This window comes from Marmota monax, unplaced genomic scaffold (genome assembly GCF_021218885.2).
Source record: "Marmota monax isolate L192 unplaced genomic scaffold, Marmota_monax_Labrador192_F-V1.1 WCK01_AAM20220418_F8-fsc00035, whole genome shotgun sequence".
Classification (NCBI taxonomy): Eukaryota; Metazoa; Chordata; class Mammalia; order Rodentia; family Sciuridae; genus Marmota; species Marmota monax.
Genome location: NW_026691961.1, coordinates 8,057,302 through 8,071,844, shown reverse-complemented (window position 1 = coordinate 8,071,844; position 14,543 = coordinate 8,057,302). Strand labels below are relative to the sequence as shown.

Here is a 14,543-nt window from a genome sequence, read left to right as displayed (position 1 = left end):
GAGCTCAGCTTGGCCTCTAACCCAGTGCTTGCTTGTCAGGGATGCCCCCCTACGCCTTGCCGGCACTGCTCCCCAGGTCTTGGGGTGTGCCTGTCTGCCCTTTCCATGGGAGCAGCTGTCCAGCATGGGCCCACCTGGCTCCTAATTTCGCCTCCCCTCCCAGTGTCTGTGCAGGTTGGCTGTGGTGAGTACTCTGGCCCTCCATTGGTAACACATCTTCCCCGGCTCCTGAGTGTCACAGCAGAAGCAGCACAGACACCCACTTCTGCATTGTCATTGTGTGGGAGCAGGCAGCTTAGAGCTCAGCCAGGGAGTGCCAGCCACCCCCCCCCAAGGGTGAGGGGACTCAGGCTCAGGTGGGTGCCAGTTCCCCCTCCAGAGGCTACCAGATCCTGTCCCACACTGATCGCTTGGCCTGAAGCACCTCTTACTGGCCCCCCTTAGGTTCTGTGCAGTGCACTGAGTCTTGGATCCACTGGCAATGCTTTTCCTTGGTTATTAAAGAGTAAGGATGTTAAGCTGGGCATAACGGCAGATGCCTGTGATCCCAGTGGCTCAGAAGGCTGAGGCAGGAGGATTGCAAGTTCTAGGCCAGCTTCTGCAATGTCACAAGATCCTGTCTCAAAATAAAAAGGACTGGAGATATAATTCAATGGTAGAGCACCCTGGTTTCTAGCCCCAGTACTGCAAAAAGAAAAGAAAAGCAAACATTAAATGACTTAGGACCTCACCATCCACAAGGTGAGCACGATGAGCCCTCACAGAGTTGAAAGGAGACCCTTCCTGGGACAGTGCCATAGGAATCACCAAGATGCAGTCCCTGGGTTTAGTGGTTTTGTGTTGACAGCTGTGGAGGAGCTGCATGATACGAGTGATTATGATGTGAGTGATTGCACTTGGAAGCTTAGTGCAAAGAAGCCACATTCTCCACCAGAGTCCATGGCAGCCAGCACCTCCCCACTGGTGTGGAGAGAAGGAACAGGGAGGGGTGCAATAGTTCTGGGTCTAGACCTAAGTGGGGACAGGAAGTGTGGATTCTTAAAGGTGAGGGCATGTAGTTGAAATGAGTTCCATTGGGCCTCCGTTCTCCTGCAGAGGCACTGGCTCTCTGCTGCCCAGGGAAGCCTGTGCTGGTCAAGAGCTAGCAGCAGAACACTCCAGCACTTGGCTCTTTGGCCCTGGGCAGCATGCTGGTGGTTTATTTTCCCTGGGGATGCATCTTCTGCCACACTGAAGGGGAGAACAGTGACTGCCTGGGTACTTAGCACAGCTGCTGAGATTTGACAAGATCCAAGCAAAGAAAACAAGCAAATGGGGCTGCAGTGACCTCCCCTTCCTGGTGTGTCCAAAAGCTACAGCCACCAGGCAGCTTCTGCATCCCTTGGGATGAATGGGCCCACCTTGCCAAGACCGTTCTGACCTGGGGAGGGTAAGGGCAGAGGGTCCCGACCCTGGGCCATGCTCAGCAGGGCCTGCTGTGTCCATGGAGAAGGCTGCACACAGCTCCTTGCCAGTGGAGACAGCTGTCTCCCGTCTCTGTGCCTCCTAGCACTCAGGTGTGTCTCTCTGTTCTGGCATTGTGTATCAATCACTTTGATTGGTGTCAGTCACACTGCATGTTACAATTCTGCCCCTGACGTCACAGAATGAGGTGGCAGGCTCCAGGCACTAGGGAACAAGTCCCCCAGAAGATGTGGCCTACACAGTGATTGTCACCAAACCAGCTGTGCCCTGGCCCAGGGTAGCTGGGAGGTCTCAGCAAGGCCCTGGGTCCAGAGGGTGGCTGTGTGGGGTGTGCTCTGCTGCCCTGGGGCTTGGGGGTTTCTCTCACCTACCAGGGGGAGATGGGGTTAGCACCTGTGGACTTAAAGATGCTTCCTCAGAATGCGGCATCTCTGCAGCAGCTCACGGGCCTGTTTATCAGGGGCCTCCCACACACCCCTTGGGCCTAAGATTCACAGGACACGTGTCACAGCCATGTGAAGCACAAGTGGATTTAGCGCACTGTTAGCGTGGGTATACAGAGCAAGATCTGGCGGGCGGGACTTGAAGTGGGTCCTTAGGCTGAGGCCTCCGGCTGTGTTTTCTGGTGGAGTGTGTAGCTCCAATGAGGGACTCAGGGCTCCCCCATTTCCCTCTAGATAGGGTGGGGGACCAGGGCTCACTGCCTACAAGCAGCTGCCTGCCATGGTTTCTCTCACCTGCATCAGACCTGCTCATTCTAGGGCCTTCCTAGGTGGCACTGCAGCCACGTCGCCCTGCAGGAAGCATGGTGGGCCCAGCAGGCCTTGAGTCTGTCAGGAGGACTCAAGTGCTGTGTGATGCCCTGGTGCCGACTCCCTGCACAGAGCCCTAGAGTGCACCGGGCACCCTGTGCCCAGGTGGGGCAGTGCTCAGGAAGTGGAGCTGCCACTGGGCCCTTTGGTGATAGCCCCCAGATGCACAGAGCTGGGTGAGGGCCAAGAGTGTTGAGGCTCGTGGCCCAGGAGGCCTGAGCCCTGACTGCTGCCTTCAATGCCACGTGCCTGTTCTGACACTGCCCTGGAGGGGTGTCCATGCCTCAGTGACCATTGCCCCTGGACAGCTGGGCCCTTCCACCTGCGGGCAGGGCCTGTCAGAACCATCCAGTGTGGCCCATCCCTGTGTTGCCTGCCCCTTCTGTATCAGGTCCAGGTCTTCTGAGGAGCTAGCCATCAAAACACAGACCAGTGGACACCTGGGTGCTGCGGCTCACTAGGTTGCTGCGCTCTCCTGGCTGGTGGAAGCGGGTGGACACCTGGGTGCTGCGGCCCACTAGGTTGCTACACTCTCCTGGCTGGTGGAAGTGGGTGACCCTCACGAGGGCCTGGCAGCGGGAGTGCCCTTGGAGGGTGTGGTGCAGCTCTTTTTTCCCCTATTCCAATTGGTTACACGTGATAGCAATTGCATTTCGACTCGTTGTTCATGATGGAGCACAGCCTTTCATTTCTTTGGTTGTACATGATGTGGAGTCACTGTTTGTGGATCTTGCCCAAACCTAGGGTGATGACGTCCTTCTCCTTTCACATCTTTCCCATCCCCACACCCCCTTCCTCTTCCTCCTTCCCCTCTGCCAATCCAGAGTTCCTGTAGTGCAGGCTCTTGCTGTCTCAGTTTTGGATCCAGAGTTTTGTGAAAGCAGCAGCCCCCCACACACTATTTCCATCACTTGCGTCTCATGTCAGCATGGTACACACTCATGGGAACTGATGTCCACTTGATTCACGTCTCCCTGGGTTTCCTGGCCTGGGCCCCAGGGGGTACGTAGTCTCTGGGGCTCCTCTCAGACTTCCCTGTTTCTTTCTTTTTTTAATATTTATTTTTTAGTTTTTGGTGGACACAATATCTTTATTATTATTATTTTTTTTTATGTGGTGCTGAGGATCGAACCCAACGCCCCGCGCATGCCAGGCGAGTGCACTACCGCTTGAGCCACATCCCCAGCCCCAGAATTCCCTGTTTCTGACACCGGGGTGGTTTGGGGAGCCCCTCCATTGGGACTGGCCTATGGTTCCCATGGCTGGACAGGAGCTGGACTTGGGAGGGAGAGTCAGGGAGGCACCTGCATGTACCCAGCAGGACTTTCTCCTGTCCTGTGCCCAGGGCAGGAAGGCCATGCAGCCCACAGCAAGACTCTGCTTGGGACTCTGTCTCTGGTCCCCCTTGATTTGCTGAGCAACTTGTGTCAGTGCAGACTTGTGAATGTCTGTCTATAGCTATGATTTAATATTAATTAGGTCCCATGTTATCAGCTTTTAATCTTAAAGTAATCTCTACACACAGTAGCACTCCAGGGTGGATGAGGGGTGCTTCCACACCTGCCAGTACCTATGCGGCCTTCCCTGTCCCTCCTGGTCCTCTGCAGCCACACGTGCACATGTGTGTAAACATGGCGACTCTTGCTGTGAACCACCCTCAAAGCAAATGGCCCTGTCCCCAGCACCCTGCGGGTGGTGTCTCAGGGGGAGCCCCCAGTAGCATTGACTTGGCAGGCCACTTCAGCAAATCCAGGAGCACTTGGGCCACTTGGGCTGTCATCGTCCTGCCCCTGGGGGCTGACAGGTGGCAGTGTGGTAGTGGCCCACTGGTGCCTTGCTCCACCTGAGGGCAGACTCCTCCTGTGGAGTCTTCTGGCGAGCCTCCATCAGGGAAGGGTGCCCCCAGCCGCGACCTCCCACGCCCACTTGAGCAGGAAGCCTTCCACGGACCCCCTTGGCAGCACAGCCTGTGATGGGCTCAGACTCGTGCTCTCAAGGCGTCCTCATGGGGTGCGGGGAGAAGGGTGGTTGAGGGTACATGCCCACCCAGCTCCAGGCCCTGGTCCTGCTCTCAGAGCTCCAAGTCTCCTTTCCACAGAAGCACGTCTGCCATTTGGGTGATGTCTCGGGTTCTCATTTGACCTGGGCACAAAGCTTGGTTGGCGTTGGCCCTGCTGAGCCCTTTGTGTGTTTTGCTTCCCCAACCAGGCTGGGAGTCGCAGCTGCTGGAAACAGGGTTCCTGGGAATCTTCCTGTGCCCCTGGTGGACTCTGTCCCGACTGCCCCGTCACACCCCCACGCCCTGGACAGTGCTGTGGGCCTTCCGTTGGCTCATCTTCAGGATCATGCTTGGAGCTGTGAGTAGGACTTTTGTTGGAATATTTCAGGAATGATGTGCCCAAGACATGTCTGGTAGCTCTGCTGGACCTCCTGCAGACCCTCCAGCTGCCCTCTGGCCCTGCACAGAACGCTTTCTGTGGGAAACAGTAAGGGCCTGGGGCCTGTTCTCCAGAAGGTGCAGGAGGAGCCAGTGATTGGTTTTTGGTGTCCTCCCACAGGAGTGTCAGGCTTTCCAAGGACAGGAGTGACCTGCCACCTTAACGAGGTGGAGGTGGACCTCCGCAGTCCAGCACCTGGGAGCTGCTGGCTCCACCCTACATGTCTGTCTGGTCTCCTTGGGACTCAGTGTAGCTGACCTCGAGGCATCTCAGACTCCATGGGTGTGTGCAGACTTCCTTCCTGTAGGGCAGTGTGCATCTCGTCTGTCATGTAGCACGAGTGTGACATCTTGTGTGTCCTTTGCCTGGAGCTGCTGCCTGTGCCCTGCTGTGCCTTTCATAGCTCACTGGAGGCTGGAGGCCAGAAGCTGAGGATAGAGGCTCTGCCACTCTTAATTCCATAGTCACCCTGAGAGTTCCAGAAGCGGGAGGGAGGAGGTTCCCGTGGCTCCTGCCTGTGCCACAGAGGGCAGCCGAAGTTTGCTCACCTTCTCTGCTGATCCTGGTTAGTGAGCTCTTCATGTTTCCGCTAGAATAATCACAGAAAATTGTTTTTCCACCTTGGAAACTCGGCTCTGCTTCTGCTCGCCCTAAGTCCTGTGGAGATCTCCCCCTGGCGCAGGAGGCGTGGCACGAAGGACAAGTCTTTTGTGCCACCTGCTGGCAGGCTGCTCCCATGGGGGGGGCGTGGCTCTCCACCAGAGCCTCCTTCAGTCTAGAATGTTCCACACTGTTCCCTGCCTGGCCTGACTTTGACTCTTGGGCTGGTCTGGTAGCCTCATGGCTCTCCCTGCAGTGCATCATGGGAGGTGGCCCTGCCCACCCTGTTCTGGGCAGCTGCCGCACATCCCCTCTGAGCAGGCATTGGTGCTGGCTCAGGAGGATACCCTGTTGCGATACAGCATTTGTGAGGAGCCCTCTGGGCCATGGGGGCGTGAACTTGCAGGACCTCCTCCCAGCTCCTTGAGGTGGTAACCAGCTCCTGGCCTGACCAGCTTTGCAAATAGCTCCTCTGTGAGGGAGCAGCAGGCCAATTCTCAGGTGAGACAGGCTCCCAGGACACAAACGGCCACTCCTTTACCACGAGCTGCAGGTCGCTTATGATGGAGCTCGCTTATGATGGAGCTCGCTGTATGGCCTCAGTCAGGAAACCCCCATGGAGAGGTCCCCTGGGCCTTCTGGGCAAGGATGCTGGGGTTTGTTGTTTTTAAAATTTTTTAGTTGTAAATGGACATAACTTTATTTTTTCCTACGAGGTGCTGAGGATCGAGCCCAGTGCCTCCCACACGCTGGGCAAGTACTCTACCACTGAGCCCCCACCTCAGCTCAAGGGTGCTATTTTAATCAACTTTTTCGTCACTGTGACCAAAAGACCCAGCAAGAACAATTAGCGGAGGAAAAGTTTATTTGGCTCACAGTTTCAGAGGTCTCAGGCCATAGACAGCCAACTCCATAGCTCTGGGCCCAAGGCGAGGCAGAACCTCTTGGCAGAAGACTATGGTGGAAAAAATCAGCTCAGAACATGGTAGACAGGAAGCAGGGACAGAATATAAACCCAAAGTCATGCCCCCAGTGACCCACCTCCTCCTGCCACACCCCACCTGCCTGCACTCCCACCCAGGTAATCCCTCAGTGGATTAATGCACTGTCAGGTCACGGCTCTCTTAAGCGAGTCATCTCACCTCCAAGCCTTCTCACACAGCCTCCCACGTGAGCCTGTGGGGACATCTCGCATTTAAACCAGAGCAGATGTGCAGGTGGACATCCCCAGGCTGGCTGCCGTGCCTTTCCCTTCCCCCGACTCTAGTGCTCCTGTGCAGGGTGTCACTGCAGGTCCAGCAGCACCCAGGTGATGGACATGCTGACCTGTGCCTTGTATGAATGGCAGTCACCAGGAGCACCTGAGAGGCTGTCTCTGGGCAGTGGGGACCCCAGCAGCCCCCCAGATCCTACTGTTTTCATATGTGGATGTGGAAGCCACCTGATTCCCAGTGCCCACTGCACTTCCCTGCCTGATATGTCATCCAGTGTGTCAACCCTCTGCAGCAGGGTACCTCTGCATCTCTGTCCTCCTGGATGGGGGCTTCCAGGAGGGCCCTGGAGGCAGCAGGGCATAGCCCGCCACATCCACTGCCATGGACAGCCAGCAGCCCCCTAGCTGCCCACACTGTGCTTTGGTCTCTCAGGCTTTGTGTCCTGCCCGAGTCAGGTGTATGTGGGACCATGGCAGCCAGGCGAGAGGGCAGGCAGGTGTGTGGGGCCCTCGGAGAGCAGGGGACTGCAGGTACAGGAGGTTGGGGTGCCCGTGACGGGCAGCTCAGCAGTGGCCCTGCTTCCAGCCCCACAGGCTGCCACTGTCTCCCAGCCGCTCTCCAGTGGAGGAGGAGGATGGGGTACTTCCTGAGGCACTCAGCTGTCCCTGGAGACCATGCCATTGTCTGGCGGTGGGTAGGAGTGCAGATGCCCCCGATCGTCAGTCAGCACAGAAGGAGAAACCTTTCAGACTGTCGTGGAGCTTCTTGGGCATGGCGGTGCAAGCCAGGGCCTGGGAGCAGGAGCCCAGCCCCTGGAGGAGCAGTGGGGCTGTTTGTGCGTGGCTCTGGTGCCAAGAGTTGAGCAGCCCCCCGGGAGCCTGACAGAGCGTGCAGTCATTAGTACATTCTCAGGAGCCATTTATGGCACTTTGATTGACTGTTAGTGCCAGCTGGATGGAAATTGCCAGGTGACTAAAAGGTATAATCACTGATATCGTCTTAGGTTGGATATTATTAACCTGCAGTGGGAAGCAGAGCATCAACTTGATGACAGTGACAGCAGCCATGGGCCCTATGTGGGGTGGGCAGGCGTGGGTCCTGTGTGAAGTGGGCAGGCATGAGTCCTGTGTGAGGTGGGCAGGCGTGGGCCCTGTGTGTGGGGTGGACAGGCGTGGTCCTGCGTGGGTCCTGTGTGGGGTGGGCAGGCGTGGGTCCTGTAGGAGGGCGGGGCGTGGGTCCTGTGTGTGAGATGGGCGGGCGTGGGTCCTGTGTGAAGTGGGCAGGCATGAGTCCTGTGTGAGGTGGGCAGGCGTGGGTCCTGTAGGAGGGCGGGGCGTGGGTCCTGTGTGTGAGATGGGCGGGCGTGGGTCCTGTCTGGGGTGGGCAGGCGTAGGTCCTGTGTGTGGGGTGGGCGGGCGTGGGCCCTGTGTCTGGGGTGGGCAGGCGTAGGTCCTGTGTGTGAGGTGGGCGGGCGTGGGCCCTGTGTCTGGGGTGGGCCTGCATGGGTCCTGCATGAGGTGGGCAGGCATGGGCCCTGTGTGTGGGGTGGGCAGGTGTGGGCTCTGTGTATGGGGTGGGCAGGCGTGGACCCTGCATGAGGTGGGCGGGAGTGGGTCCTGTGTGTGAGGTGGGCAGGCGTGGGTCCACTTTAGGGTTGGCATGTGTGGGGCATAGCTAGGCCTGTGTCCCCCCAGCCCTCTGCTCCCCCAGCCCTCTGCCCCCCCAGCCCTCTGCCCCCCCCAGCCCTCTGCCCCCTAGCCCTCTGCTCCCCCAGCCCTCTGCCGCCCCAGCCCTCTGCTCCCCCAGCCCTCTGCCCCCCCAGCCCTCTATCCCCACTAGCCCTCTATCCCCCCTAGCCCTCTATCTCCCCCAGCACTCTGCCCCCCATCCTTCTATCCCCCAGCCTTCTACCCCCCCAGCCCTCTATCCCCCAGCCCTCTGCCCCCTAGTCCTTTATCCCCCCCAGCCCTCTCTCCCCGCCAGCACTCTGCCCCCCCAGCCTTCTATCGCCCCAGCCTTCTATCCCCCCAGCCCTCTATCCACCCAGCCCTCTGCCCCACAGCCCTCTGCCTCCCCAGCCCTTTATCCCCCCCAGCCCTCTATTCCCCCCAGCCCTCTGCTCCCCCTCAGGCCTCTGTTCCCTCCCAGGCCTCTGCTCCCCCCTCAGGCCTCTGTCCCCCCAGCCTTCTACCCCCCCAGCCCTCTAGTTCCCCCCCCATCCCTCTGCTCCCCCAGGCCTCTGCTTCCCCGGCCTCTGCACTCCCCAGCCCTCTACCCCCCCCCAGCCCTTTATCCCCCCAGGCCTCTGCTCCCCCCCCAGGCCTCTGCTCCCCCTAGCCCTCTGCTCCCCCACCCCCTGCCCCCCCACCCCTCTGCTTCCCCAGCCTTCTGACCCCCCACCTCTCTGCCCCCCCCAAGCCTCTGCTCCCCCAAGCCCACTATTCCCCACAGGCCTCTGCCCGCCCCAGGCCTCTGCTCCCCCAGGCCTCTGCTCCCCCAGGCCTCTGCCCCCAGGCCACAGGGGCGCTGAAAGTCCTACTCAAAGCCAGTACTAAGGGACTGTGCTCTGGCATTTCACATTCCCTGGCAGCTGGCGGGTCCCTGAAGCTGATCCTGATGGAGCCCCAGGGCCCGAGGCAGGGTGCCTGAGTGAGGAGCTCACAGAAGTGCTGCTTCTCCCAGCGCCAGGTGTCCAGGGCCTGACCCCTGGGGTTCTCTGTGCAGGCCCAGAAGTAGGCACAGGCCACCATCTCCCTGTGAGACACAGCTGCTCCTGCTGCATGCTGCAGACCATGTGGAGTGGGGTCTGCAGGGACTCACCTGGGCCTCGTGGCCCTCGTTTCTGTGGTGGCATCTCTTCCACCATGGCCCAGGGGAGGGCATGCAGAGAAGGCAACCGGAAGTGGAGGGGGTGGTCAGCCTTCCTGTGAGTCCTGCTGGAGGGCTGTGGGAAAGAATCAGTCAGCAGCCCCCCTGAGGGTTTTCCTCGCCATTAGCCCTGCATTCCAGCAGTTCAGTCTTCTGGGCAGCATGAGGAACTGGCGAGGTCACACGAGTCTTTGTCACAGCCACCTGATGGCCACGGGGGCTCTGGCTTGGGGAGTCCCTGAGGATGGGTGACGCTGACCACCTTCCACTCACCTGTTGGCCGTGCAGGTCTGTTTTGCTCCTTTGCCTGTTTTTTAGCTGGGTTGTTCAATTCTTGGTGTAGAGTTGGAGGTTCATTCTGCACTCTAGATATCAGTCCTTATCCCATGTGAGGGCAGCAAACACCCTCTCACCCCCGAGGCTACCTCTTCACTGCCAGCGCCTCTGGTGCTGGCTGTTGTGCTCACGCGGTTCCACCGCCCTCCATGGCTCCCGTGCAGGCTGTTGGGCTCACGTGGTCCCACTGTCCTCCATGGCTCCTGTGCAAGCAGGGCAGAACTGTTGGGCTCATACAGTCCCACTGTCTAACTCTGCTTTTGTTGCCTGTGCTATTGATGTTGAACTCGCGACTCATGGCCCAGACCAGTATCAAGGTGTCTTGCACCTTCTCTTCTGGGAGTTTTCTGACTTCAGCTCCTAAAGTCTTTAGTCCCTTGGAGCTGATTTCTCATACAGTGCAAGGGTCCTGCTTCGTTCTTTGCCTTGTTCCCACCTGGGTTTCCCAGCACCCTTGTGGAAGAGACCGTCCATTTCCTGCCATGTGGTCCTGGCACCCTTGTGGAGGACCTATTGACATGCCTTATTTCTGGGCTCTCCCGTCTTAGTCCTCAAGTCTGTTTTTATGCCACCATCCTGTTCTGACTGATGTGCCTTTCTAGTGGAGTCTGAAAGCAGGAAGTGTGAGGCAGTCAGCTTGCTTGCTTTCCCAAGAATGCTTTAGCTGTAGTCTCTCAGGTTTACATGTGTGTCTCCATGCAGATTTTAACAGTGCTCTCCCATCCTGTGGGAAGAAGTGCCACTGGGATTTGGTAGGAAGTGCAGTGCACCTGTGCAGATCACTTTGAGCAGTACCGTTAAGAGGCAGCAAGTGCTGGTGAGGATGTGGAGATGAGGGACCCCTGGCACTGGCGGGAATGTCAGCACAGCCGTCGTGGGAGACAGCATGCAGACTCCTTAGAGTCAGGATAGACCCCACCTGGTGCGGCATTTCACGTTCGGCACCTCTGTAGGAGCCTGTCATCATGTTGAGAGACATCTGCTTCCCGTTTCTTCACAGCTGTGCACAGGAGCCAGACAGGAAGCACCTAGCATCCACACACAGCTGGATGGGTGAGGGAGCTGTGGTGGAGAAGCAGCAAGTCCTGCCCTTGCGGCAGCTGGTGAGCCTAGGATGTAAGCCAGGCTCAGGGAGAGTGCCTCAGCTGGGCAGAGCAGAGGGTGCCGGGGAGCGCAGAGGACCCCCAGAGAACACAGTCCCATCAGAAGGCGGCAGGTCCTGGGCTCTGAGGAGCAGCATGGGGGCTCTAGTTGACAGCCCCCCCGCCCACGTAGACGTGGACATACCAGGAAGGCGGCTCTCATGAGTTGTGGCTGCACACGCACAACCACAATCAATGGGCTTGCTTGATGGTGTCTGGGAATCAGGCCGTCGTGTTCTAAGCCTGTGTGCACAGTGCTGTCACTTTTGCCTCAGCAAAGATGGGGAAATGAAGCTAAAGAACAAAACAAATGATACATTTAAATAAGGTTGGTAGCTGAACTAGTAATATTGGATTAATAGGGACAGGAACATTATTGTATTCTTACAAGTTTTCTGCAAATCTCAGGTTTTTAAAAAATAACTCATTAAGGCTGGGTGTGGTAGTGTACTGTAACCCCGTGACCCGGGAGGATAGCGATTTCCAGGCCAGCGTCAGAAATTTAGTGAGGCCCTTCGCAACCTGGCTGGGGATGGAACCCAGTGTTAAGTGTCCCTGGGTTCCATCCCCAGTACCAAAAAACAGAAATAAATAAAAGTAAATTGTTGGGCTGGGGATGTGGCTCAAGTGGTAGCGCGCTCGCCTGGCATGCGTGCGGCCCGGGTTCGATCCTCAGCACCACATACAAACAAAGATATTGTGTCCGCCGAAAACTAAAAAATAAATTAAATTCTCTCTCTCTCTCTCTCTCTCTCTCTGTCTCTCTCTCTTAAAAAATGTTTAAAAAAAAAAGTAAATTGTTAAAGGAAAATATACACAACTTTATGTGCATAAATTAAGCAACTTAGATGAAATGGTTACTGGATGAAATGGCTAGAAGAAGAAATAAAAATTCTACATATTTCTGTAAATTGAGATGATGCAAATGAACAAAAAGCACTTCCCACTAGGAAAACGCCCAGACCAGGAGGCTTGAGTGATGTGTCCTATGAAGTATCTCAGGAGGAGGACCCCAGCCTCTGACGCAGCAGAGGGAGGGGCAGACAGTTCCTCCAGGAATCAGGTGAACACAGCAGCATGTGAAAAGTATAAGGCTCCACAGCCCGTGGGTTTCCCCCAGAGCACTCGGTTGGCTCAGTAGTCAAGGCTAATGCCATTCACCCTATTCACGGATTAAAGAAGCAAGGGGTAAAGTAACTTCGATCATCTCAGTAGATGTAGAAGAGGCATTGGACACAATTAAACATTTACGATTAACAAAAACAAATTCTTGGCAAGCTAGAAATAGAAAGCAACTTCCTCAACCTGATAAGAGATTAACTGCACAAATAGCCTACTGCTGGTGCCATGTTTAGTGGTGAGGCTGGGCAACTCTATAAACTGGGAACCAGGCTGAGTGTCTGCTCCTGACGGCTACCAGCAGGGATTGAAGATCTTAGCTTGTAAATAAAGCAAGAAAAAGAAGTAAAGCTCCCAAAGACTGGAACAGAGGAAGTAAAGTGGCCTGTATTCTCAGAGAGGCTGGTGTGCAGATGGTGCTGAGGACCAGTGTAGGGACCCACCCACTTCACAGGGTCCCGGACCACTGCACAAGTCACTGTGTCCTGCACACTGGCAAAAACTGACAGGGAACTGAATTCTTAAATGTAACTTTTATAACAATATCCAAAACTACAATATAGGAACGTTTAATAAAAGAAGTGCTGCTTACATCCTGAATGCCACCAAATGTTGCCGAGAGGAACTAAAGGGGACTTAAGTAGATAAGGAGATAGATTCTGCTCATGATCCTGAGTTATGAATTGTTCCCAAGTTGATCTGCAAATTTCATGAAATCCCAAAGACAATCAGCACTGCGCACCACCCGAGCAGGCACGTTTGCACATCATGCACCCAGGGCCGTCCACTGGGAACACAGGCCAGGCCCTTCCCTGGGAACAGGGAGGAGGGCAGACACTGGGCCCTGCTCCACCTCTGCCCCCACAGCATCAGGGGACTCCTTGCTGGCCCGGCCCATCCCTGCGATGCTGGGGAGTCTGTGAATGACCTGAAGACTGGAGCCAACAGGTTGCTGGGGTTGGGGAGAGGAGCGCAGGCACTGGAGACCTGGGCGGGGCCACAGCCGGGGCTGTCCCAGGCTCCTTGCTGAGGCCCTCCTCCTGTCCTGGAGGCCTACAGCCTGCCCTGTCCCATGCAGAGCAGGTGTGAGGAGGAGGTGGGTGGCCACTGACTTTCATAAATTGATAGAAGAATTTCTTTTCATAAATTGATAAACCAACACTTAGATGTGTGTGGAAATGCCAAGACCTTTTGTAATCAAAACAGTTTGGAGAAGAATGAAGTTGTAGGAGTTACTCCAAGTGTCAAGGGGCCATGAGGTGGGCTGAGGCACCACAGGGTGGCCTCAGAGTCACACTGAGGGAAGCTGGACACGAAGGCGCATGTGTCCACCAGCCCCTGTCATGAGGGGTGTGGCACAGGCAGAGCTCACACAGCCTGGGAAGCTGTTGGGGAGGGGATGCAGGGTGCTTCCTGGGCAGTGGGAGTGTGTGGGCCACGAAGAGGGTGCATTTACTAATTTCCAGCTGTGGCTTCAGGCCGCTCGCATGTTACTCTGACCTGATGAGGGTGGGCCTCAGCTGGGGAGCCCCAGGGGGAATGGGCCGGAGGACAGTAATCCCACCAAGCCAGCTCATCTGTTGCCTTGGTTGAGCATCAAAACCATGTGTCTTGAGTGCTGGAAAGATGGTGGGCTCGGCCACACCCTCCACCCAGATGGATGCCCCAGGGTGCCCCCACCTACAGCTGTGGCCCCAGGCATGCTGCTTCCTGTTCTGCTCTGGGTGTCATTGATATAGAGGTGGCATGTGGGCATGGTTCCTCCGTCATGGGCCAGGCAGGGACCTGAAGTGTCAGGAAGAACACAGATGTGTCCCTGGGTATGCCTGCAGGGGCTGCCATGGCACCTGGTGCTCAGGCCTGGTTCCTGCTTGCCCATCTGCTGCCCTGGTCACAGCTGCTCGCCCCTGGCATGCCGCCGAGGGAGCTGCATTGCCATGGAGCAGTGTGAGTGGCCACCCACCTCCTCCTCACACCTGCTCTGCATGGGACAGGAGGAGGGCCTCAGCAAGGAGCCTGGGACAGCCCCGGCTGTGGCCCCGCCCAGGTCTCCAGTGCCTGCGCTCCTCTCCCCAACCCCAGCAACCTGTTGGCTCCAGTCTTCAGGTCATTCACAGACTCCCCAGCATCTCAGGGATGGGCCGGGCCAGCAAGGAGTCCCCTGATGCTGTGGGGGCAGAGGTGGAGCAGGGCCCAGTGTCTGCCCTCCTCCCTGTTCCCAGGGAAGGGCCTGGCCTGTGTTCCCAGTGGACGGCCCTGGGTGCATGATGTGCAAACGTGCCTGCTCGGGGTGGTGCGCAGTTCTGAGGGGCTCAGTCACTTTAGTTCTGCCCTTTAGAGATGGGTGCTTGTGCCCCTGGTTCCGCCTCGCTTCCTGCAGGGGTAATTGTGGCGGGTTCATGCATTCCTCGTCCAGCGGTGCCTGGGCTCCTGTCACCGGGGCCGGGCTTCCTGTCAGGGCTGCTCTGCACCCCATGTGGGGCAGAGCATGGGCTTTCCACGAGGCCCTCTGCAGTCAGAGCTGCCCTGAGTACTCTGACCTGTGAACCT

The 14,543-nt window shown here is 57.1% G+C and overlaps 1 protein-coding gene across 1 annotated transcript in view; it reads left to right on the top strand.

Annotated features, from left to right (window-relative positions):
* The window catches only part of Lmf1 (lipase maturation factor 1), a 64,584-nt gene that overhangs the window by 23,918 nt on the left and 26,123 nt on the right, over positions 1 to 14,543 (top strand). The window contains 1 exon segment of the mRNA XM_058578624.1: positions 4,485 to 4,633. Coding sequence (XP_058434607.1) covers positions 4,485 to 4,633 — 149 coding nt within the window.